Genomic DNA, 24264 nt, shown 5'->3' with positions numbered 1-24264 from the left:
GCCCAGAACATTCTGTTTTTTTAAAAAAATAATATTAAACAGTCCCAGAAGAACCTAAGTTGTTCTGGTCTTTTATATATCCGGTAATACCCACTTAAAATTAATTTCTTTAATATGTTCTCCTTTGATTTACAAAAGTTCCCCCCAGACCACACCATGCTGGTGGCTGCTTATGTCCCCCCAAAGAATCATTATAAAAGGAAGAAAAAGCTACAATATGTGAATCAACCATTTGCTTCATGTAGCAATTTTGGGGATTTCCATAATTGCAAAGGGCTTCAGCTAATCAGCACAGTCCTCCCACTCCTGCATTCCATCTGACTCAACCCTGCTCCCAGCCTACCTAATCACCAGGGCTTCTGGTTTCCTGGAGGACAAAAAGCAGGCGGCAAGAATTCTGGGTAAAATCCTCCCAAAGTCTTCCCCCACTGTCCCCACCATGGGGGACTATGGGTTACTGTGATCAAGAGACACCTGAACATAAAACACAACTAAACTTCCACCAAAAATAAACTCAAAACAAATCCACAAAACAAAGCACAATTGAGCAATCTTACCAGGGCTTGAAAACTGAGGGTGTGAGGTGCTGGGCTGAGGGCCAGGAGGAGGGAAAACACAAAGTGAGTGGGAGGGGGTGAGGGTTCCCAGGATGGCTGCCAGGGCCTTCCATGGCCGTGATTCCTCACATCTCCTCACCAGCCTGGCGACCCCTCCGGCAGTTGGGGGCTCACCTTTGTACTGGGGAGTGAATCTGCGCATCTCAGCTGGGAGGGTCTCGTAGAACTGATGCTCCCTCGGGACCAGGGGCTTGCACAGGGTCGTCTCATTGAAGCGTAGAACACAAGAGTGCCCCCCAACCTGGTGGACAAAGGGCTCCAGCAGGACGCCCTTGGTGCGGGGCTCCACGTCCATGGCCCTGAAGGCTGGGCTCATCCTCCGGACGCAGACAGCAGGGAAAACGGGGAGGCAGCAGGGTCTACGGCCAGCTCGTCCTCCGTCGCTTGTCTTGCCTGATCCTCCTTCTGTTTGGTCTCCGCTCCTAGGTTTGTGTAGGCCAGAATGCTCTGCCGGAAGCAAGCACATTGATTTGTGGGAACCGCCTTAGGTTCCAATTCTCCAGCAGAAAGGCAAACAGTACAAGCTCACTTAGGGTTCCGCCCACGCTGCCCACCCCAGCCCCGCCTCTTCCCTCAGAAAGATAAAAACACCCTGAGCTGAGGGAGGAGAGGGAAGGAGAACAAGGCAAATGAGAACACGCAGAAACTGTGCTCCAACAGGGACACTACAGCATTACAAAGTCACCTTAACAGACAAAACACAAAGCCATGAAAAGGTAAAGATCAAAGATCACAATTTCAAACATTATATTCAAATTAAATCTTACCATTGTCTAATATGATAGACAAACTTAAGGTGAAAGGTGCTCAAATTTATCCATTTAATGCAATTTCTACAGGGAAAACCAACTTATCCATCATCTCGGACTTATCCGCCCAAGGTATCCACACATACTGCCCCAGTCCAAGGCCAAAGACAAGCTCCATTAACCTTATTAGCAGTGGAGCTTGGGACCAGCTTTAATGATTAACGTCTGTATTTAAAAACAACCGATCAAGGCTGGTTAACTTCATTTAAAAAGATACACAGTGTTCTAGGTCAACCAACTATTTTTATCAGTTCTATCCTGATCACTAAAAGCTGGGGCACACCTTTAAGCCAAAGTTGTGCTCCTGGGGCAGTCAGGGCTCTTATCCACCATAAGTCTAGGACCTTAGTTCTGATTATGCATCCAGACGCCACAACTGGATCTCAGCAAAGCACACCTTTTTACACATCCTATTAACTGATTCAAGGCATGTCAGGCTAGGTATGTTTTCTGGCTATAATTTATAGACAATGTAGTTTCTACTAGCATTCCTTACAGGGCTTAAACCACTGTATGTATATGTACAGGGATCTTACTGGGAACTTGTGCAGTTCCCATGACTCCATCTGCGACAGTGAGAGTGAGGAAGGGTTTGCTGAGTAAAAAGCTCATTACAGAACTTCTTACTTGGTCCTCTGGATACTTTTAATGAGGTAGACACTACTCTCCCTACTGCAGGCAATGAAGCCAATTTGAGGAAGTAGAAAAAACACCCACAATCACAGTTCCCAAATGAAACTTAAAATCCTAGACTGGAGGATGCCTTAATTTTGCTGCATATATGGGACATTTAGTTTGTCCTATAAAAGTGCTTTCAGGTGATAATGGCCTGATTATATTCTACCATTATGTACAACTATAATGCATCAATAAAAAAAAGTGTTTTCACCAAAATTTATATCTTCTGTAATAGCCTCTTTTAAAGAATTTAATTTGGTGGGTTTTTTTAAATATTTATTTTTTAGTTGTAGTTGTCAATACCTTTATTTTTTTTTATGTGGTTCTGAGGATTGAACCCAGGGCTTCACACGCAGTAGGCAAGTGCTCTACCGATGAGCCACAACCCCAGCCCTGTGATAATCTTTTCCTTTCAGAAAAGCCCACTGTTGACCCAGCTGGATTCAAGGATTTGAAGCTTTATTATATGCAAAGAACACAGACCTCAAAGACCCTGATTTCTCACCTGATGCTACCTTCTCATTATCACAGAAGCCCTCTCAGAAAGGCAGGTACTGAGAAGAGTTCCCAAACCACACAGGCAAAGTGACTATAAGGATGAATACTCTAGTCATTTCAGACTCTCTCCAGAAGATAGAGCTGAGGTGCCTAGTTACACAAGCCCTTTTACTTAGCAACTTAGCAAGAAGCAGTCTCAAAAATTTTTTTAAAAAAGAACTGGAGCTGTAGTGCACACCTGTAATTCCCAGTGGCTTCGGAGAGTAAGGCAAGAGGATCAAGAGTTCAAAGCCAGCTTCAGCAACTTAGTGAGGTCCTAAGCAACTTAACCAGACCCTGTCTCAAGGAAAATTGTCAAAATGACCATATTACCAAAAGTACTATACAGATTTAATGCAATTCCAATCAAAATACCAATGACATTCTTCACAGAAATAGAAAAAGCAACCATGAAATTCATTTGGAAAAATAAGAGACCCAGAATAGTCAAAGCAATCCTTAGCAAGAAGAGTAAAGCGGGAGACATCACAATACCAGACCTTAAACTATACTACAGAGCTATAGCAACAAAAATGGCATGGTATTGGCACCAAAATAGACATGTAGACCAATGGTACAGAATAGAGGACACAGAGACAAATTCACATAAATATAGCTATTTCATACTAGACAAAGGTGCCAAAAACATACATTGGAGAAAAAAAATAACTTCTTCAACAAATGATCCTGGGAGAACTGGAAATCCTTATGCAGCAAAATGAAATTAAACCTCTCTATCTCACCCTGCACAAAACTTAACATGGATCAAGGACCTAGGAATTAGACCAGAGACTCTGCACCTAATAGAAAAAAAAGCAGGCCCAAATCTTCTTCATGTTGGCTTAGGACCTGACTTCCTTTACAAGAAATAAAATCAACAATCAATAAATGGGATGGATTCAAATTAAAAAGCTTCTCTGCAGCAAAGGGAACAATCAATAACGTGAAGAGAGAGCCAACAGAATGGGAGAAAAACTATCGCATGCACATCAGATAGAGCAACCCAATCAATAAATGGGCTAAGGAAATGAGCAAACACTTCACAGAAGAAGATATACAGAAGATATACAATGAATCAACAAATATATTTAAAAAATGTTCAACAGCTCTAGCAATTAGAGAAATGCAAAACAAAACTAAGATTTCATCTCACTCTAGTCAGAATGGCAATTATCAAGAATTCAAGCAACAAGTACTGGCAAGGATGTGTGGGGAATGGTACACTGATTTTATTGCTGATGGGACTGCAAAATGGTACAATCACTTTGGAAACCAGTATGGAGATTCCTTAATAAACTTGGAATGGAACCATCATTTGACCCAGTTATCCCACTCCTCGGTCTATACCCAAAGGACTTAAAATTAGCATACTACAGTGATGCAGCCACCTCAATGTTTACAGCAGTTCAATAGCTAAATTGAGGAACCAATCCAGAAGACCTTCAATAGATGAATGGATAAACACACTGTGGTATATATACACAATGGAATATTAGCCTTAAAGAAGAATGAAATTAGCGGCTGGGGTTGTGGCTCAGCAGTAGAGCACTTGCCTCGCACGTGCGACGCCCTGGGTTCAATCCTCAGCATGACATTAAAAAAATAAATAAATATATTGTGTTCAACTACAATTAAAAGTAGAAGAAGAATGAAATTACAGCATTTGTAGGTAAATGAATGGAGTTGGAGAATATCATGCTAAGTGAAGTAGGCCAATCTCAAAAATCCAATGGCCAAATGTTTCCCCTGATAAGTGGATGCTGATCCATGGGAGGGGGGAGAGGGGGAGGGGGGGAGACAGGGAAGAATGGAGCAACTTTAGACTGGGCAGAGGCAGGAAGATGGTGGAATGAATCAGACATTATTACCCTATGTACGGGTATGACAGCATGAATGGTGTGACTCTACATCATGTACAACCAGAGAAACGGCAAGTTGTGCTCCATTTGTGTAAAAACAATAAAAGTGGGGGGCCCTCGGGATGTGGCTCATTGGTAAAGAGCCCTGGTTTCAATCCCCAGTACTAATAAACAAACAAACAGGGCCGATTTTACTTCCCCAACATCAAATCTGCTCCAAATTATAGTTCTATACAGACTGGTACATACTAGGTTTTATTTTGAGACAAGGTCTTTCTAAATTACACAGGCTGGCCTAAAGCTTGCAATCGTCCTGCCTCAGTCTCCTGAATAGCTGGGATTACAGGTATGTGCCACCACACCCAGCTGTCCTATTTTATTTAAAACCAAAAACCAAAAAGCTCCCATTGAAAGAGTAGGTTATGATGGCACATGCCTGTAATTCCAGCTGCTGTGGCAGCTGAGGCAGGAGAATCACTATTCAAGCTCAACTTGAACAACTTAGTGAGACAGTCTCAAGATTAAAAAAAAAAAAAAGTTAACTCCAGCGTAGTAGAGCATTTGCCTCACATGGTAGCAGAAGCAAGATGATGAAGAGAACACTATCACTTGGATAGCATCATGATCATCATGATAAGACACACACATTTAGCCATTATTGTAGCTCTAAGGCCTGTCACCATCAGAAGTTGACCTGTAGCAGATGTGGTTACCCTGCCAAGGGCAAGAGAAAGTATAACTGGAGCACCAAGGCAAAATACCACCAGGACTGGTCAAATAAGGCACCTAAAATTTGTAATAACACAGATTCAGGGAGGGATTCCATGAAGAAACTCCTAAACCAAGAGGGCAGCATCCAGTTCATCTTGAGAGTTTCAACAATTAGCCACCCAATAAAAATTCTGGCTTTAAAAAAAAAAAAAAAATAGGGGCTGGTGTTGTGGCTCAACAGTAGAGCGCTCACCTCATGTGCGAGACCCTGGGTTTGATTCTCAGCACCACATAAAAATAAATAAGTGAAATAAAGGTATTGTGTCCTACTACAACTAAAAACTAAAAATATAATAATAAATAAAATAGCCAGGTGTGGTGGTGCATGCCTGTAATCTCAGCAATTTAGGAGATTTGAGGCAGGAGGATCACAAGGTTTGAGGCCAGCCTCAGCAACTTAGCAAGCTGATATCTGAAAATTAAAAATAAAAATGGCTGGAGATGTGACTCAGTGGTTAAGCACTACTGTGTTACATACATAAATAAAAACAGAATCTATAGGCAGAATTAATATCATTAAAATGGCCATATTACCAAAAGTACTCTATAGGTTTAATGCAATGCCAATCAAAGTCCCAACAGCATTCCTCGCAGAAATAGAAAAAGCAATCATGAAATTCATCTGGAAAAATAAAAGACCCAGAATAGCTAAAGCAATTCTAAGCAGGAAGAGTGAAACAGGTGGTATAGCGATACCAGATTTTAAACTATATTACAGAGCAATAGTAACAAAAACAGCATGGTACTGGTACCAAAACAGGCGGGTAGACCAATGGTACAGAATAGAGGACACAGAGACCAATCCACAAAATTACAACTACCTTATATTAGACAAAGCACGCAATGGAGAAAGGATAGCATCTTTAACAAATGGTGCTGGGAGAACTGGAAATCCATATGCAACAAAATGAAATTAAATCCCTTTCTCTCACCATGCACAAAAGTTAACTCAAAATGGATCAAGGAGCTAGGAATCAAACCAGAGACTCTGCATCTAATAGAAGAAAAAGTTGGCTCTAATCTCCATCTCGTGGGGTTGGGCTCCAAATTCCTTAATAGGACACCTATAGCACAAGAGTTAAAATCAAGAATCAACAAATGGGACGTATTCAAACTAAAAAGTTTTTTCTCAGCAAAAGAAATAATAAGTGAGGTAAATAGGGACCTACACCCTGGAAACAAATTTTTATCCCTCACACTTCAGATAGAGCTCTAATCTCCAGAGTATACAAAGAACTCAAAAAATTAAACAAGAAAACCAATAACCCAATCAACAAACGGGCCAAGGATCTGAACAGACACTTCTCAGAGGAGGATATACAATCAATCAACAAATACACGAAAAACTGCTCACCATCTCTAGCAATCAGAGAAATGCAAATTAAAACTACTCTAAGATACCATCTCACTCCAGTAAAAATGGCAGCCATTATGAAGTCAAACAATAACAAGTGCTGGCGAGGATGTGGGGAAAAAGGTACACTTGTACATTGCTGGTGGGACTGCAAATAGGTGAAGCCAATTTGGAAAGCAGTATGGAGATTCCTTGGAAAGCTGGGAATGGAATCACCATTTGACCCAGCTATTCCCCTTCTCAGACTATACCCAAAAGACCTAAAAAGAGCATACTACAAGGACACAGCTACATCAATGTTCATAGCAGCACAATTCACAATAGCTAGACTGTGGAACCAACCTAGATGCTCTTCAATAGATAAATGGATAAAAAAAATGTGGCATTTATACACAATGGAATATTACTCAGCACTAAAAAATATCAAAATCATGGCATTTGCAGGGAAATGGATGGCATTAGAGCAGATTATATTAAGTGAAGTTAGCCAATCCCTAAAAAAAAAAATGCTGAATGTCTTCTTTGATATAAGGGGGGTGACTCAAAACAGAGTAGGGAGGAAGAGCATGAGAAGAAGATCACCACTAAACAGGGACGAGAGGTGGGAGGGAATAGGAGGGAGAAGGGGAATTGCATGGAAGATGGAAGGAGACCCTCATTGTTATACAAAATTACATATAAGATGGTGTGAGGGGGAAGAAAAAAAAGAGAGAAAAATAAATAAATAAATAAATAAAACAAAATTCAGATACATTCCTGCAGTTTTTTAAAAAAATATTTTTAGTTGTTGATAGACACAAAATCTCTATTAGTTTTATGTGGTGCTGGAGAGCAAACCCAGTGCCTCACACACGCTAGGCAAGTGCTCTACTACTGAACTACAATCCCAGCCCTGCATTCCTGCAATTCTTGTTTCAATTATGTTCAATCTCTCAGTATGAACCTCAGTATGACCTCACTGTGCAAAATATGTTTCACATTTCAAGGCACACAGAAGTGGAGCTTCTATTCTCGGGTCTCTTACAGGTCTTATCCCTGTGAAAAAATGAATGATCAATTTCCCAAGAATTATACACAAAATCAACTTTCTCCCTAGGGACCTTAGGCCAAAAGAAAGAAGGGCTCCAAAGCACCTGTTCTTTTCTTTTACCTGTTTCTGTGTGTATGTGTGTATATGTTTGTGTATGTATGTGTTTTCTACATGCAGTTTGAGCAGTAGGATCTCTTTAATGGTTTTTAAACATCCAAAGACTAAGGTTCAGTTTCTCAGAAATCCTGGATTACTCATGCAATGTGTGGACCATGTACCTATCTATGGAGATTGGGAATAACTACAAAATACTGGTTTCAGATTTCGCTTTCCACATTGCCTCACAGGTGTCCATGAAACTATGAACAGATAAGGAACATTTGAGCATGATCCTAGGCTAGGTAATAGCTTTTCCCCAGTTGATCCCCAAGATTTACAAAAGACTATTAAAGGATCTGCTGGAAACAATGCCTTAATATTCTAAACTTTTTAAAATATGCAAATAAATCACAGCTATAACTCATGAAAGCCTCTGAGCCCTTTATAAAACCTCTGAGTCCTTTAAATCAATCATCCAGAATCTAGTTAATGATGTTACCAATGGGATCCACTGGGGCCACTTACTCTGCCTCAAAAAAAGCTCCAGGGTCAACACTGAGTTATGGCAGAAAAATAACCTTCATCACTCAAACGTCCTCCCAAATGAGCTCTAGAATCACCACTCAGCACATATGCACACACAACTGAAGATTGCATCAGAGTCAGTTACTGAAATACTCATATATAGCTAGGGATTACAGATGTGTACCACCATCCTACGTATGTTTAGTTTTATAAGAAATTGTTAAAAAAATTTCCAAAGTGCTATACCTTTTTGCATTCCTATCAGCTATAGGAAAAGGTGGGGAAATTGCTTAAGCCTAGGAATTCGAGATCAGCCTAAGCAACACAGTAAGACCTCACCTCAGGGGTTGGGGATATAGCTCAGTTGGTAGAGTGCTTGCCTCACCCTGGGTTCAAGCCCAAGCAAAACACACACACACACACACAGAGTTAATAAGACCTCATCTCACGGTAAAGGGAAAGGGAAAGTCAAGAGGAAAAAAAAAAGTTAAACATACCAGGCATGGTGGCATGCCTGTAATCCCAGCTACTCAGGAGGAAAGTTAAGGTGTCTCAGCAAGATGATACCAAAGAGGGTTGGAGCTGTGGCTCAGAGGTAGAGCGTACCATGTGTGAGGCACACCACATAAAAATAAAATAAAAATATTATGTCCACCTATAACTAAAAAAATAAGTATTAAAAAAAAAGAATTTTAGGCAAAATAAAACCAGGAAGCAAAGAGGAAAGCTATCATTATTTGCTTGGGGAGCACTAGACTGACCCACCTGGATACACAGCAACAAACTACAATTAACCTGAGAAAATGCCACAAACCCCAAGTCCACTGTTCCATAAAATCAATTCTTAGTAAAACACCATTTATACCTTTTACCCTCTAACATCCAGTAATAGAAGAGGAATGAAACAAAAAGAGTTACTTTTACTCAAATTGCATTATGTACTATTAGGATCCAATAAAAGTATTCTTACTAATTTTTTGGTTTTTTTAAACCTCCCCCCATTAATCTGACTTATTTTTTAACTGATAAATAAATTGATTTTTAAAACAGTTTATTTAAGCAAAAGAACAAGATTCAAGATTGTATAACCTATATTGTCTGGATTATAAAGACAAAGACTGATGGAAAATACCACTATACCACTGAATTATACACTTAAAAATGGTTAATATGGTCAATTTAGTGTATATTTTATCACAGACAATAACTAGAAGAAAGTACCAACTACTCACAGGGGCCATGGCTATCAGTCCTCTAAATTCTAAAGAGCTTATGTAAGAAACCAGGCATAGTGACACATTTCTATAATCCCAGTGACTCAGGAAACAGAAATGGGAGGACTACAAGTTTGAGGCCAACCTGGGCAACTCAGCAAGACCCTATCTCAAAATAAAATAAAAAGGGTTGGGCTGGGGATGTAGCTCAGAGGTAGAGTACTTGCCTAGTGCAAGGATCTGGGTTCAATACCCAGTACCAACAAAACACACATACACACACACACACACACACACACACACAACAAAGCAACCTTGAATGCCTTGAAGTCTCAAATGCCCTAAAGTGAAAGAAACCTAATGCAGGTTTCCCAAATAAGATGACAATATACAAAATGAAACAACATATAAACTTTTTAAGTGTGTGGCACTGGGGATAGAACCCAGGGCCTCATGCATGCTAGGCAAACACTCTTCCTATAAGCCACATCCCCAGCCCAGAAAGAAACTTTTCTGAGTTGTCAGTAATAGAAAGCAGATGGATCACCATCCTTGAGGACTGACTATGTAACCCTTCTGTTCTCTCAACAGAAAGCGGTACACTGCGGTCACAGAAAGTATCAAAATAATGCCCAAAAGTGTAGGGGAAAAATACTGCAGTTGTAGAAAAGTCTGCTTTTTAAAATGTGTAAATTTTTGTGATTTCTTTTTCAATCCAAATCCATAAACAACCACTTTCAATCTGAACATCCATTTCTTATCTAATTGTCTTCATATTGTAACTTCTTTTGTTTTTTTTGTGCCAGCTGCAGTGGCACATTCCTATAATCCTAGCGGCTCAAGAGGCTGAGGCAGTAGGATCGTGTCATGCCAGACAGCAAAAAGCAAGGTGCTAAGCAACTCAGTGAGACCCTACCTCTAAATAAAATACAAAAAAGGGCTGGGATGTGGCTCAGTGGTCGAGTGCTCCTGAGTTCAATCCCTGGCACAAAAATAAATAAATAAAGATGACATTTGTGATTATGTATTATTTACTTATATGCACATTATATATCAACTTCCAGTGTCACAAAACCTGTCCTATAGTAGGTGATAAGATCATTATTCCCTCCTTTTCAGTTTTCTGAATGTTTCTAACTCCTTGAAATATTCTTAAACTCTGAACATATATTGGTTTTGCAATGGGAAGAGAAAACAGGGCAGGGGAGGAGGATTCATGGGACAGAAACAAGAAAACAGGGCTGGGGTTGTAGCTCAGTGGTAGCGTTCTCACCTAGCATGCATGAGGCACTGGGTTCTATCCTCAGCACCACATAAAAATAAAGACCAAAAAAAAAGTTCATCAACAACCAAAAAGAAAACAGCTGCCAAGTTTCTGAAGCTTTTAAATTCATCTACAAGCAAGCACTAATGCAGTCACTGTATGCTAAGAGTTTTACTCCATGATGAAAACTCTGAGAGATGGATCACACAGAAACAAATGAAGATAACTACCCAATGAGGAATGTCCCTAAGGCATATATACAAGGCACACAAAGGTCAGAGGAAGTAGTGACCAAACTCCTCAATCTTCAACAACAATGAGATATGTCTGTGCCAGAAATGAGAGCTCCTGTTTATCAAACACGTACTGTTTAAATAGCTCCTCCATTCTCACAAATCCCTGGAGTAGATCCTATGATACTGTCCTTAAGTGATTACACTGAAGCACCATATCACCTAGGTCTTGCTGCAGGAAAACAACGGGTGCCTGAGATTAAAGAATTACTGCTAAGTATGTTGGAATCACAGGTCTAATCTTTTGTTTTTTAATTGTAAATGGACACAATACCTTTATTTAATTAATTTAATTTATTTTTATGTGGTGCTGAGGATCAAACCCAGTAGCTAACATGTGTTAGGCAAGCGCTCTACCACTGAACCACAACCCCAGCCCCACAGAGCTAATCTCTACTTTTTTATTTATTTATTTGTTTGTTTGTTTGTTTTTGTTATTGGTGATTGAACCCAGGCGCTGAACCACTGATCCCACATCCCCGGTCCTTTTTTGTATTTTATTTAGAGACAGGGCCTCACTATGTCTGCCTTTGAACTCCTAAACCTCCTGCCTCAGCCTCCTGAGCTGCTGGGATTACAAACATATGCCACCACGCCCAGCTCATAGGTCTAATCTTAAAGGAGCTGCAGCTCATCTGGCTGTGAGGATGCCCCATGCCACACAGTCAATGAACCTACTAAAGCAGCAGGACCAGAGAAACGAGACACAAAAGCCTTATATAAACTCAACTCCTGGGTTCCAACACTAGATGTTTATTTTTCACCTTCAACAGCATTTTATTCTAGTTTTAATTAAAAAGAAAGAAAGAGGGCTGGGGATGTGGCTCAAGCGGTAGCGCACTCGCCTGGCATGCGTGCGGCCCAGGTTCGATCCTCAGCACCACATACAAACAAAGATGTTGTGTCCGTCGAAAACTGAAAAATAAATATTAAAAATTTAAAAAAAAGAATCCACAAGTTGTATAATTGGAACTATTTCATTAAAGTCATATAGCCATGCAGATCCTTTCCCCAAAGGCAAAGGGAAAAGTAAAACAGCAAATTCAGTTCCAAAAATCTGTACAAACTTTTCTGTAAGGGGCATAGCAGCCTCTCAGCTGCTTCTCCTCTTTCCAAGTACCAGCACAAATACATTACCCCATCTTTGCATTATCAGACTTAGATTTATGGAATGACAGACTATAAAAGACCTCAAGATCAAGTGGGATAGGTAGAAGGTGCTTTTGGCCTACTAAAGAATATGTTTATCAGAATTGCCTGCTAGAGTTAACAAAATTTTAACCATTGAAAAACTTTATTTATCAGCTAAAAATCAATTTAACTTCAAAATTATTTTTTAAAAAAATCAGCACTATGAGAAAATATGTCTGCTATTTTAAGCCCCCCTCAAATTTTTTTAACAAACAAACCCAAAAAAATCTCCTTCTAAAACTGTAGCATCACTCCAAGTAAATCTAAACTATTCATTCTGAGGTGTCATATGTGCCCTTTATCAAAATATCAAATTTTCTTGTAAATAGCTAAATGTATTCAATATAACATCAAGAATTTTCAGTTTTCCTTAAAAAGTCAATTCTTCTTTTTTTTTTTTTAAGAAAGAGAGAATTTTTAATACTTATTTTTCAATTTTCAGTGGACACAACATCTTTATTTTATTTTTATGTATGTGCTGAGAATCGAACCCAGCGCCCTGCTCATGCCAGGTGAGCACATTACCACTTGAGCCACATCCCCAGCCCTCAATTATCCTTTTAGGGCAATTCTTTATCTCCAGTACCCCATCTGGTAAGAAAGTACATAACAGGAACTCATAAGTGACCCTCTTAGATTGGTCAAAATTGCTGTAACATCTCAATCTAGAGGGATTTTGCTACCTCATGTTATTGTTCTCCCATGTGCTAACAATAATGGTCCATCAGCTTCAGACAAGAATATATGCTCCTGGGGCTAGGGCTGTAGCTCAGCAGCAGAGTGCTTGCCTAGCACATGTGAGGCACCGAGTTCAATTCTTAGAACTACATAAAATAAACAAATACATTCTGTCCATCTACAACTATAAAAAAATAAAAATAAACAAACAAATAAATAAAAGATTATATGCTCCATTAACCCCTGCACAGCTCTCAGACTGTTGCAAATCCAAATGATACAAATTCAAGGGCTGGAGCAGTAGATCAGTGGCAGAATGCTTGCCTACCACATGAGAGGCACTGGATTTGATCCTTAGCACCACATTAAAAAAATAAATTAAATAAAAGCATAATGTCCAAATGATACAAATTCATTCTCTGAAAACAAAGTGTACTGAAAATGATTCAGAACTCATGGGCAGCCACAGAACAAGGACAGCCCCAACATGTCTGGACCAACACCCAAAAGGGTTCTACCCACTAGATGGAGGATCAAGTGTACCCTACACTGTACCAGGTCATGTGCCCAGGGTAGCTCTGACAATTTCTCTATTTTCAATACCTTATGTAGGTAAACATTTCCCACAAGGATTTGCAAAATATCCCAGCCTCATTGATCAGTCTGGCAGCTTTTATCACCCAACTTCGTTACCTGAATGCAGTGAATATTCTTCCAGGACTAACCCAGAAAACGAGATAGGGAGATAGGACCGTTAGAAAATTCCAGACTGCACTGGTCCCTCAGCACTATATCCTAATACAGAGCCACTTGCCAATTATCCTTCACAAATCCCAAGATTTCTTTCTAAAATAAAGAACAGTAAAACATCTTAAAATTTTTTCTTTGAGGAAATCAAGTTCAACTATACTCAGTTCTGAAGTAAAAGTCACACTGATCCCTTCAAAATCATGGGTTAAGAACACAGTGGTTTCAGTCAAGCAAGATTGAATTTGAAGACCAGGACTGAAGGCTAACAGGGCACTTCCACTTTTGATATCCACCTTCTCTGGTTCATTACAGGAGCTTAAGTTATTTACAAAGTAAAACCACTTTGAAAGAGAAATAATTTTTGGAGGGGGGGAGAGAGAGAAGCCTGTCTCTTCCCTTCCCCCACCTCATCTGCCCCACACTAATGGCCACACCCATCAGTTTTCAGAAACCAACATCAATCAACTATCAGCTAGTACCTCTGCAAAGTCAGCCCTCCCCAAAGCCCCAGGACCCTTATCCTAGTCTTACCGACCTCCTCTGCTCCCCAATACAGGGGACTGACTATCTCATAAAATCCTTGAACAAGAGACCCCAGGAAGGTACTACTGTTGTCAATTTCTTATGGCTCAGCAGAGATTCTACGAAAGGCAGGGACAGCTCAAAGGACCTGGAAAGAGACACTTGTTTTTCAGATACACACACACACACAAGAAAAACCCAAATCCTCAGCACTGACTCTGCAACCAGCTCATCTACTTCTCTTCCTATTCCATGAAAGAAATCTTTTGCCTTACACATAAAATCTGTACTCATAATGGCAGAAGATAAAAAAAAGTTCAATAAGATTTAACTTGGAGCCCACATCTGCAATCCCAGCTATTCAGAAGGCTACAGTAGGAGGATTAAGACCAGTTACAGCAATTTAGCAAGACCCTGTCTCAAACAGACCAAAAAAAAAAAAAAAAAATGACTAGGGACATAGCTTGGGGGTAAAGGGCCCCTGAGTTTAATCCCTAGTACCAATAAATAAGTAAATAAATAAATAGGACTGGGGATGAAACTCAGTGATAAAGCACCCCCAAGGATTTAATCTCTACCACCAAAGGTGGGGGGGATTAATTTGGGAAGTCCATAATCCCAACAACATGAAAATAAATGATTTAACAAGTTACTGGTAAATGTTTTTGATGTCAGGTTGCTCAAACTCATAAAAAGATACAATCTACAATACTACATTCACCCTCCTCTTCCTTCACCAGGATAACTAGGTAAGTTCTTAAGGAAACTGTGACTGTCTAGCACTGCAAAGAAGAACTGGGTGTGCAAATCTCTCCATGTAACCCCATGAAAGAAGGTAGATTGTCAACTTTACCAAGATGTTACATCATCCCCTATTCATATGGGGGGCGGAAAGTGCCACAGCATAGTCCTCACCTCCAAGTTAAAAGCATATATAAAACAAATGGGCTTCAGAATAAAGGGTCAGGTTAATCTCCCAAAAATGATATTGCAGTTTTACCAAAAACATTTATTTTGTATACAATTGGGGTACCCCCTCCCCTCGTGTGTATATTACTGAAGACTGAACCCAGGGCATTCCACCAATGGGAGATGCTGATCCCTGAGGCAAGAGGACTGCAAGTTCAAGGCCAACAAATACTGTTGATTAAATAAATGTCCAGTCACCACTATCCCCCCGCATACCCAAATACCCATGTAAAAACCAGCAAAATGGCTATGTGCTGCAGTGCAGCCTCCCTGGTCACAGAAACCACCTGCAGAACATATAGACAAATGGACAGCAGGAACAGACTAGATAGCACAGACCTGTCTCCTTCCTTCATTCCCAGGATCTGAGCCCTAATTCAATGTCTCTAACAACCGTAGTGGTGTCCTTTAAAACATACATGCCAGGGGCTGGGGATGTAGCTCAAGCGGTAGCACGCTCACCTGGCATGCGCGGGGCACTGGGTTCGATCCTCAACACCACATAAAAATAAAATATATTGTGTCCACCTAAAACTAAAAAATAAATATTAAAAAAAAAAATACATGCCAGAGTAAGGAGTTTCAGAAAGATTGATGGGCTACTAATGAGGGGAGCCATAACCAGGAGGGGGCTACAGGATTTCTGGGGGTGTATACTATATGGTATGTAAAGTAAAAATTTTTTGAGACAGGCTTCTGCCTCAACCTCTCTAGAGGTTAGAATTATAGGTATGCACCACTGTACAAACAGCCTGAACTATAAATTAATATATGTATTTTTTAATATAGTTTTTTAGTTGTAGTTGGACCCAATACCTTTATTTTTTTATTTTTATGTAGTGCTGAGGATCGAACCCAGCACCTCACACATGCTAGGCAAGTGCTCTACTGCTGAGCCATAACTTCAGCCCCTAATGTATGTATTTTTAAATCAATGCTGCCAAATGGTTACACTGCAGAAATCACAACCAACTTAGGCTGAGGGTTCCAGTGAGCGTATCTCCCATCACTGAGAGGCAAAAAAGTTGTATTCAGGAGAGCACCAAATGTCTCCAGATGTGGCCATGGGAATAATAAGGATGTCTGCAGGTAAAAAGGAGCAGAACTAATTCATAAAATGTGTAAAAAGCATAATTTATAAAGAATATTTTATTGTGAGAAGTCCAACTTCATCTTACGTATCTGTAAGTTGATTTTGGGTTAAACCCAAATAACTCTTCTAAAACCTTCTCCCTGGCGAACCAGGGGCCACCTTACATTTGGTCACAAATAGTACTTTACCTACTCTCAGCATCTGTTTTCATATGTAAGGAGATATAGTACAATCAATTACATAGAGCTGCATATGGTGGGAACAAGATCAAATATCTAGCCTACTATCAAACATGTATGCTAAGCACTCCCCAAATATGAACTTTCCTCAAGTCCACTGCCCCACATTTCTTCCAAAGAGTTCAATGGAAGATGAAGGTCACATGGAGGACTTGACAGGACCTAGTAACTTTGGACTTGTGGAAAGAGAATAAAAAAGGGGGACTTCACAACAGGCAAAGAAATGGAGTGTCAAGGTACATGACAGTCTTTTAAAAACACTGACTTCTTATTTTTATTTGTTTTACTGGTTATAAGTATGAGAAAATTACCATTATTAGTTTGGGATTTCCTCATCCTACAGATTTTCTTCCACGTGTTTTCTATTCCTTACATAAATAAGTTTAGGCTGTTTGCCTTTTTCACCCAACAAAATCAACTTTACATTCCTCTCCCCACTTTTCTGTTTGCAGTGTTTGTAGTGAATTGAACACAAGGCTTTGCACATGCTTAGACAAGTACTGTACTACTGAGCTACATCCAAACTTTTTTCTTCACTGTGGTAAAGTATACATAAAATAAAACCTACCATTTTAACTATTTTTGGATACACAGATCAGTAGCATTTAGTATTTTCACAATGTTGGGCAATCATTACCATTATCAGTTTTCAGAACTTTCATTTTCCTCAACTGAAACTGTATCCATTAAGTGGTATTTCTCCACTCCCCTCTTCTCCTAGCAAACACCATTTTACTTTCTGTGCCTATAAATTAAAACACTCATAAGTGAAATCATTCAATATTTGTCCCTTGTTTTGGCATTTTTGTCCTAAATTAAATGATTTTAGCTTCTTTCCATGTCTGATTCCTTTTAAAGGTTGTATTATATTCATGCATAATCATAATTTACTCAGTCACCTACTATTTCCAATTTTAAACTACAACAATAATACAAATAAGCTTCCTTGTATTTGTCTTCACATAATTGTACAAGTATTTCTGTACAAGTACTGAAAAAATCTCAGAAGTGGAAATGCTAGGAAAGTTCATATATAAAAAGATTGTACCTCATTTCACAGTGACCTATAATGTGTGTGAACTACAGATTCTTTTTTTTTTGTACCGGAGATTGCACTCAGGGGCACTCAATCACTGAGTCCCTATTTTGTATTTTATTTTGAGACAGGGTCTCACTGAGTTGCTTAGTGCCTCACCATTGCTGAGGCTGGCTTTGAACTCATGATCCTCCTGCCTCAGCCTTCTGGGCCTCTGGGATTACAGGCCTACGCCACCGCACCCAGCGTGAATTGCAGATTTTGAAGCACAGTGGTGGCATTTTATATTAGAACAATTAACCACGTGGAAAGAGAAGGGAAAAACCTGGTTTTACAGAGGTCCTGCAAGTTTGGGTAAATGAATTCTGGCAGCAGGAAATTAGCATTTATTCAGAGTTTTCTCTGTGCTAACAGCCTTCTTTGCACTATATTACTGAAAGAGCAATGAAGAGATATAATTCCTATACATATTAGAAGCACATGTAAAAATGAAAATATTGGGAAGAAAAATTTATATGAAAAACTATGATGTAGAAATCTCTCAAACTAGCCAGGTATAGTGGTGCAACCTGTAATCCCAGTGACTTGGGAAGCTGAAGCAAGAGGATCACAAGTTCAAAGCCAGCCTCAGCAACTCGGTGAGACCCTGTCTCAAAATTTAAAAAAAGGGGAGGGGCCTGCAGGTTCAATTCAATGGTAGAGTGCCCCTGGATTAAATGGCTAGTATCAAAATAAACAAAAACTCTCAAGCTTCTTTATTAGTTTCATATCACATGTTTAAGGCAATCTAGCATGTTCATGAATTTAATATCTGGTTATTTGAAGATGTCAAAAGTGATGGCACACACCCGTTATCCAACTACTCAGGAGACTCAGGGAGAAGGATCACAAGTTTGAGGCCAGCATGGACAACTTAGCAAGATCCTGTCGCAAAATAAAAAGGGCTATGAATGTAGCTCAATGGTGGGTTTAATCCCCAGTATGCCCCTATACACACACACACACTAGAAGAACCAGTCCTAAGCCTGAGAATGTTCTGGAGGAAGGGGATAACAGGAGCATCTCTTCTAGAGCTATAACACCCAAGAGGCCAAAACAACTAAGACCAAGCTGACATCTCTTCATTATCCCCAGTCTTGAGATAGCTTGCTTTCTTCCTTCATTTATTTATTTTGGTACTGAGGAATGAACTCAGGGGCAAACAACCACTGAGCCACATTCTCAGTCCTATTTTGTATTTTATTTAGAGACAGGGTCTCACTGAGTTGCTTAGTGCCTCACTTTTGCTAAGCTGGCTTTGAATCTGCAATCCTCCTGCCTCAGCCTCCAAGCCTCTGGGATTACAGGCATATGCCACCAAGACCAGCTCCCTGGGCTTCCTTCTCTTAATGAGTCTCTTTATTCAATTGGAGGGGGGCTATCTTCCCTCACTCAGGTTCTGGACCCCCCCAAGGTACAAGAACTGTTGTGTCTCAGACATTTGTCCCACCTGGCATGACCTCTTTAAGGTCACCTCCTCTATTTCATGGCAGGGCATAGGGTCCCTGCCTTTTCCATGTACTCATGGGGCCTACTGTCCTGCAACAGGGAAATCAAGGAAGCAAGGAGGGCAATGAAACAGAGTTTAGTACTTATCCACTGTGCTTAAACTTTCTGGGGGAGGGAATTAAACCCCCAGAGAATCTAAAACATCTATGGGTCTTTCTCTTGAAAAAAAAAACACACACACACACCTTCTGAATTTTGCATATAATCTGGGGAGTGGTCAACCATAGATTCTATCTTTAGAAATGCTGACACAAGAATCAAATTAGAGGAATGTAACAGATATTGAGGCTTCACAAATCAGGACAAAGATATTTTATGAAGTGTCAGAAATAACTGAGAAGATACTGAATTAAGCTGCAGACACTTAAGGAATGGTCAAGCCCTCAAGAAAAAATGTTCAGCAGATAGCTGGAAGCAGTGGAACTGGAGCTGAAGTGAATCTAAACAGAAATCATATTTGGGCCAGGCACGTGGCTCATGTCTATAACTCCAGCAACTGAAACAGGATCAAAAGTTCAAAGCCAGGCTCAGCAACTTAGCAAGCCCTATCTCAAAAAAGGCTGGCGCGGGGGGGGGGGGGGGGGGGGGGGGGGGGAAGTACAGAGAAGGGATGTAGCTCGGTGGTTAAGCACCCCTGGGTTCAATCCTAGTATGAAAGAAAAAAAGAAAAGGAATGAAAAAAGAAGCAAAGAAAAAAATATATATTGGAGAATTACCTACAAAGGGTCAAGGCTTCTCTAACTATAAGCCTCCTATGAGCAAAGGGCACAACACAAGAGGCAGGACATCAATACCCTCCTAGAGGCCAAGAATCAGAATCTCCTCTCAATTCCACACCGAGCATGTAGCATTCAGAATATCTGGACCGCATAACATGGAGGAGGAGGATTTCTTCCTATATGGTCCTTCAGGTCCCCAGTACTCATCAGAATTCAGCTTGGGGCTTTTTTTTTTTTTTTGAGATAGTGCCTCATTGTGTTGCCCAGGCTGAGTTCAAACTCATAATGCTCCTGCCTCAGCATCTCCAGCATCTCCTGGTAAACCTGTATACCAGGTTTAAAGGTATACACCACCATCAGCATGGGACTCATTTCCAAATGAGACCTGGCAGTTTCTTCTCAACTTCTTCGCCAGAATAATAAACAAGAATAAATTCTTCAAACCAGGCACCAGAGCCAAAAGGTATTGAGCACAGGGAGTGATCAGCAAAACCAGCATATGGGAAATTCCACCACACAGTTGCTTAACAGATTAAAAATTACAAAAAAAAAAAGACCAAGCACATATAAATTTAAAAGACAAAAGAACCATTTACATCAAATGCCATGTACAAAACCTGAAAAAAAAATTAAGGAATTAACACTTTTTAGAAAGAGTAATATTATTATAGATTCCATGGCTCTTTGCTTTTGGAGATACACACAGGAATAGAATATTATGGATAATTTTTTTTTTTTTTTTTTTGGTACTGGGAATGAATTCAGGAATGCTTTACCACCTTTTTTTTTTTTTTTTTTTTTTTTTTTTTTTTGAGACAAGGTTCCACTAACTTACTGAAGCTAGCCTGGAACTTGCAATTCGACCTCAGCTTCCCGAGTCAGGATTACAGGTATGTACACAGTGATAAAATAACATTTCTGAGGGCAGGGATTATAGCTCAGTGACACAGCACTTGCATAAGACCCTGGGCACAGCAAAATAGAAAAACAAAAACATTTCTGGAAAAAATAGAATTAGACATTTTAGTGAAGGCTAGGGATATAGCTCAGCAGTAGAGCACTTGCCTAGCATGGGCAAAGCCAATTGGTTCAATCCCCAGTACCCACTAGAAAACAAAAAAAAGGCATTAAGGGAGGTCAGTGCAGAGAACAGAAGAAACAAGATTAGTTAGAAATTGGTTAACAGCTGAAACTGGTGATAAGTGACAGATTCAAAGCAAATATGCATCATCTTTGCAGATTGTCCTGCAAACTCCTGAGTGAACCTACATTCAATTTTTTGGGAAAAGGACATTTTAATGCCATCAAAATATATCACAAAACAATACTCCTATTACATTGCACACAAAGAAGCAAAAACACAATTTATTTAAAATACAAAAACATGCTTTAAAATGTAACCACATAAAAGTAATCATCTGCTTACTTTCTTTTTTTTTAAAACCTTTATTTATTTTTATGTGGTGCTGAGGATTGAACCCAGGGCCCTGAGCAAGTGCTCTACCGCTGAGCCACAACCTCAGCCCCCGCATCTACTTACTTTCTACAGTCCAAAAATGGTTCAATTTGTTTAAGATGATCATCTCATTAAATAAAATAACTTTACTTAAAGAAAAAATTCTTCTCCAAAGCATCATCTTTACGAGCCAAACAATGGAAAATTTTCACCTCAGCAAACTGGCCTCAGGGAGGCTCATGCTCATCCCTGTTGCCTAGATACAAGTGACATCTCAGGAGCTTACACACTGCTCTGGCATCCTTTTGCAAGGGAGAATAGCTAAGTTTCATCAGTCAGCGATTGCTCTTTCCTGGTACATTCCATTGCTCAGAAAGTCTTAGGGCTGATATATAGTGATCTAGTCTGTCACCTACAAAGCTTCCAAGCAAAAAAGAAGCCTATCACATCTGCTAAACTGGTTTCTACAAGGAAATCAACTCTAATCCCAGTTCTTATCCACATAATTTCTAATAATGCCTGTGAATTCTACTTTAAAATCACAATGCAGGAAAACCAATTTAAACAACAGTTCAACAGACTTTTTCTTCAAAGAAAAAAATTACTAGGCAATTAATGTCAAATATGATTAAGTATTCATTTGCCATTTCAAATTCTAAGTGGCTAAAGTTAAAACACTACCCTGAAATTTATCTTTTAAATACTTAATGCCAAGTTACAGGATGAAATATACAAACCCCACAGCAATAAACTACACAAATAAGCGTCTTAAGTTTCCCGCTAGGTGTTATCCTGCTAAAAATGCAAATACAGCAAACATTTTAAATACTAGAACTCAACAAAATTACTGTAATTATGGTCCTTTATTAGAAAAAAAAACTAGTAAGCTCCAATGTTTTTGTTACTCTTCTAAAGTTTCAGTAATTTTTCTTAAATATGATTCCATATGATTTTAGTTTATTCTTGTTATGTGTGCAATTTTGCTAACGTTTAATTCCAAGCAGTGACTAGCTACTGGTACTTAAAGAGCACTAAATTTTACTGGTTTCTACATTTTGTTTTCACTCGTTTTTTTCCTGCTAGTCGGGCTTTCTAGATACTGAGAGCCAATAAAATCCTACAATAAAGCCATTAGAATGCAAGACAAAAGCCATCTAATCAAATTTGAAGGAAATTAAAGCTCCACTCAATGGTAGAAACATCGGAATAAAATAGGAGTCTTTTGATACACTGCAAGACAGTTTTAAAAATGTTGGGTGCGCTGATTCCCCTAACAAATACGACCCAACTGGCAATCAACACCCAAAATGGCTGCACGTTTGCCAGCCTCAGGTAACAGTATCTGAGGCGCTGGGTTGACCCCTACACTCAAAGATGGAAGACCACATCCTCAATAACCTGGGATATCACGATCGCCAATGACCTGGGTAGATATTTCAACATTACGGAAAGTTCTCGTCCACCTAAAAACCTCGGAAGATCTCCTCAAAGGCGGGGGAAAGATACTACCCACCCCTCAAAATTCCAGGAGACCTCTCTCCAATGATCGGCGAAGATCCTGCCCACCCCCCAAATCCAGAGGGGAGCTTCTCTTTCCAGTGACCCAAAACTACGATGCTTCTCGCAAATGGCCAGGGAAAATATGGCTCCACGAAGACCCGGGGAGACCTCCTGCACAATGACAGCGAGAGACTGCCTCCCAAATAATGTGGGGAGACCCCCAACGACCAGAGACCCTGTCCCCTAACAGCCAGAAAAAAAACAAAACAACAACAACAAAAACCTTCCCCAAAGCTCCCGGGGCGGCAGGACCACAGGCACCGCGAGGCGGGCGTTACCTGCGGCCACAGACCGGTCCCGCGGCGCCTCAGTCCTATTGTTTCTCTTCCACCAAAATGGCGGCGACTGCTCAGAGCACCGCCCCCCGCCCCTCGCTCGGGTGCCCCTAGCTATTGGCTTGTACCGGAAGCCGCGCACGCGGACTGGGCAGCCTGAAAGGCGCTGTTGCTAGGGCGCCGGGATTCGTTGCTACAGCTTCCGGAAGGGGTGGAGAAGGGGAGGAGCCAAGTAGGGGAGGAGCTTTTCCCTCAGGCAGGGCAGGTGAACGGGCGGGCAGGTGAACGGGCGGGCAGGTGAACGGGCGGGCAGGTGAACGGGCGGGCAGGTGAACGGGCGGGCAGGTGAACGGGCGGGCAGGTGAACGGGCGGGCAGGTGAACGGGCGGGCAGGTGAACGGGCGGGCGGGCAGGTGAACGGGCGGGCGGGCGGGCGAGCGGGGGGGGGGGTCAGAGACGAGTTTGGAGTTAAAGATGGCTGAGGGCCAATAGGTCAACTGTAGGATTCCTGGGAGACCGATGGGTCAACCAACCATCTTGGTTTGCCCTGCAAAACTGGGAACATGGTCACTCTAGCAAATGGATGATACAGGACTGAATGCAGATGTCGCTAACATGGATGAAAGAGGGTTGTGAAGAGTAGACAGAAGAGTGACTGTAGACAGCCAACCAAAGAATGGTTATATAGACAGGTGAAGAAATGACTACGTGGATGGGTGCACAAACGAAGACATAGAGGGACAGACAGAGGAGAGGCAGTAGAATCTTCTGTGGACTGGTGGGTGACCCAATGCCTGACTCAGGTCCATCAAGCTCCACAGGGGTTGTCTAATGCTCATTTGTTCTGGGGCCTGTGTTGGTCATAAAGGCTCTCACCTGAGTGAATGAATATCAGTGTAGCTGGGAAAAGCAAGGGACATGGTGCTTAGCACCAAGAGTGGACAGAGCCATCCTATTGAATATCTGTTCTTTCTGTAAAGGAGGCTAATGTTGCTGCCTTATGTCCTGGGCATTTGCAAAGGTGTGGATTCACCCATGCACTTTTTAAGTTTTTTTTAAGGACCTACACTCTTCTGTAAATATGGCAGGGAACAAAAGCAGTAGATCAATAAAAAAAAAAGATAAATAAAACAAAAATCTGGTGTTGAGGCTATAGCTCTGTGGTAAAGTACTTGCCT

The 24264-nt window shown here is 40.6% G+C and overlaps 1 protein-coding gene across 5 annotated transcripts in view; it reads right to left on the bottom strand.

Annotated features, from left to right (window-relative positions):
- The window catches only part of Ip6k2 (inositol hexakisphosphate kinase 2), a 31277-nt gene extending 8110 nt beyond the window's left edge, over positions 1-23167 (bottom strand). The window contains exons 1-3 of one of the 5 annotated variants that reach the window (XM_071615749.1): positions 23090-23156; positions 11896-11965; positions 732-1064 (exon numbers count right to left, since the gene is read on the bottom strand). In XM_071615749.1, the coding sequence (XP_071471850.1) occupies positions 732-1064; positions 11896-11902 (340 nt within the window). In that variant the 5' untranslated portion in view covers positions 11903-11965; positions 23090-23156. Of the gene's footprint in view, positions 1-731; positions 4097-8776; positions 11870-11895; positions 11966-23089 lie in introns of those variants that run through there. The other 4 variants (XM_027933695.2, XM_034637392.2, XM_027933693.2 and 1 more) reach the window with 4 other exon arrangements.
- Positions 23168-24264: the final 1097 nt, after the last annotated feature.

This window comes from Marmota flaviventris, chromosome 8, assembly GCF_047511675.1.
Source record: "Marmota flaviventris isolate mMarFla1 chromosome 8, mMarFla1.hap1, whole genome shotgun sequence".
In the NCBI taxonomy this organism is placed as follows: domain Eukaryota; kingdom Metazoa; phylum Chordata; class Mammalia; order Rodentia; family Sciuridae; genus Marmota; species Marmota flaviventris.
Note: the sequence above shows the minus strand (reverse complement) of the source record. Positions and strands in the feature narration are given on the sequence as shown.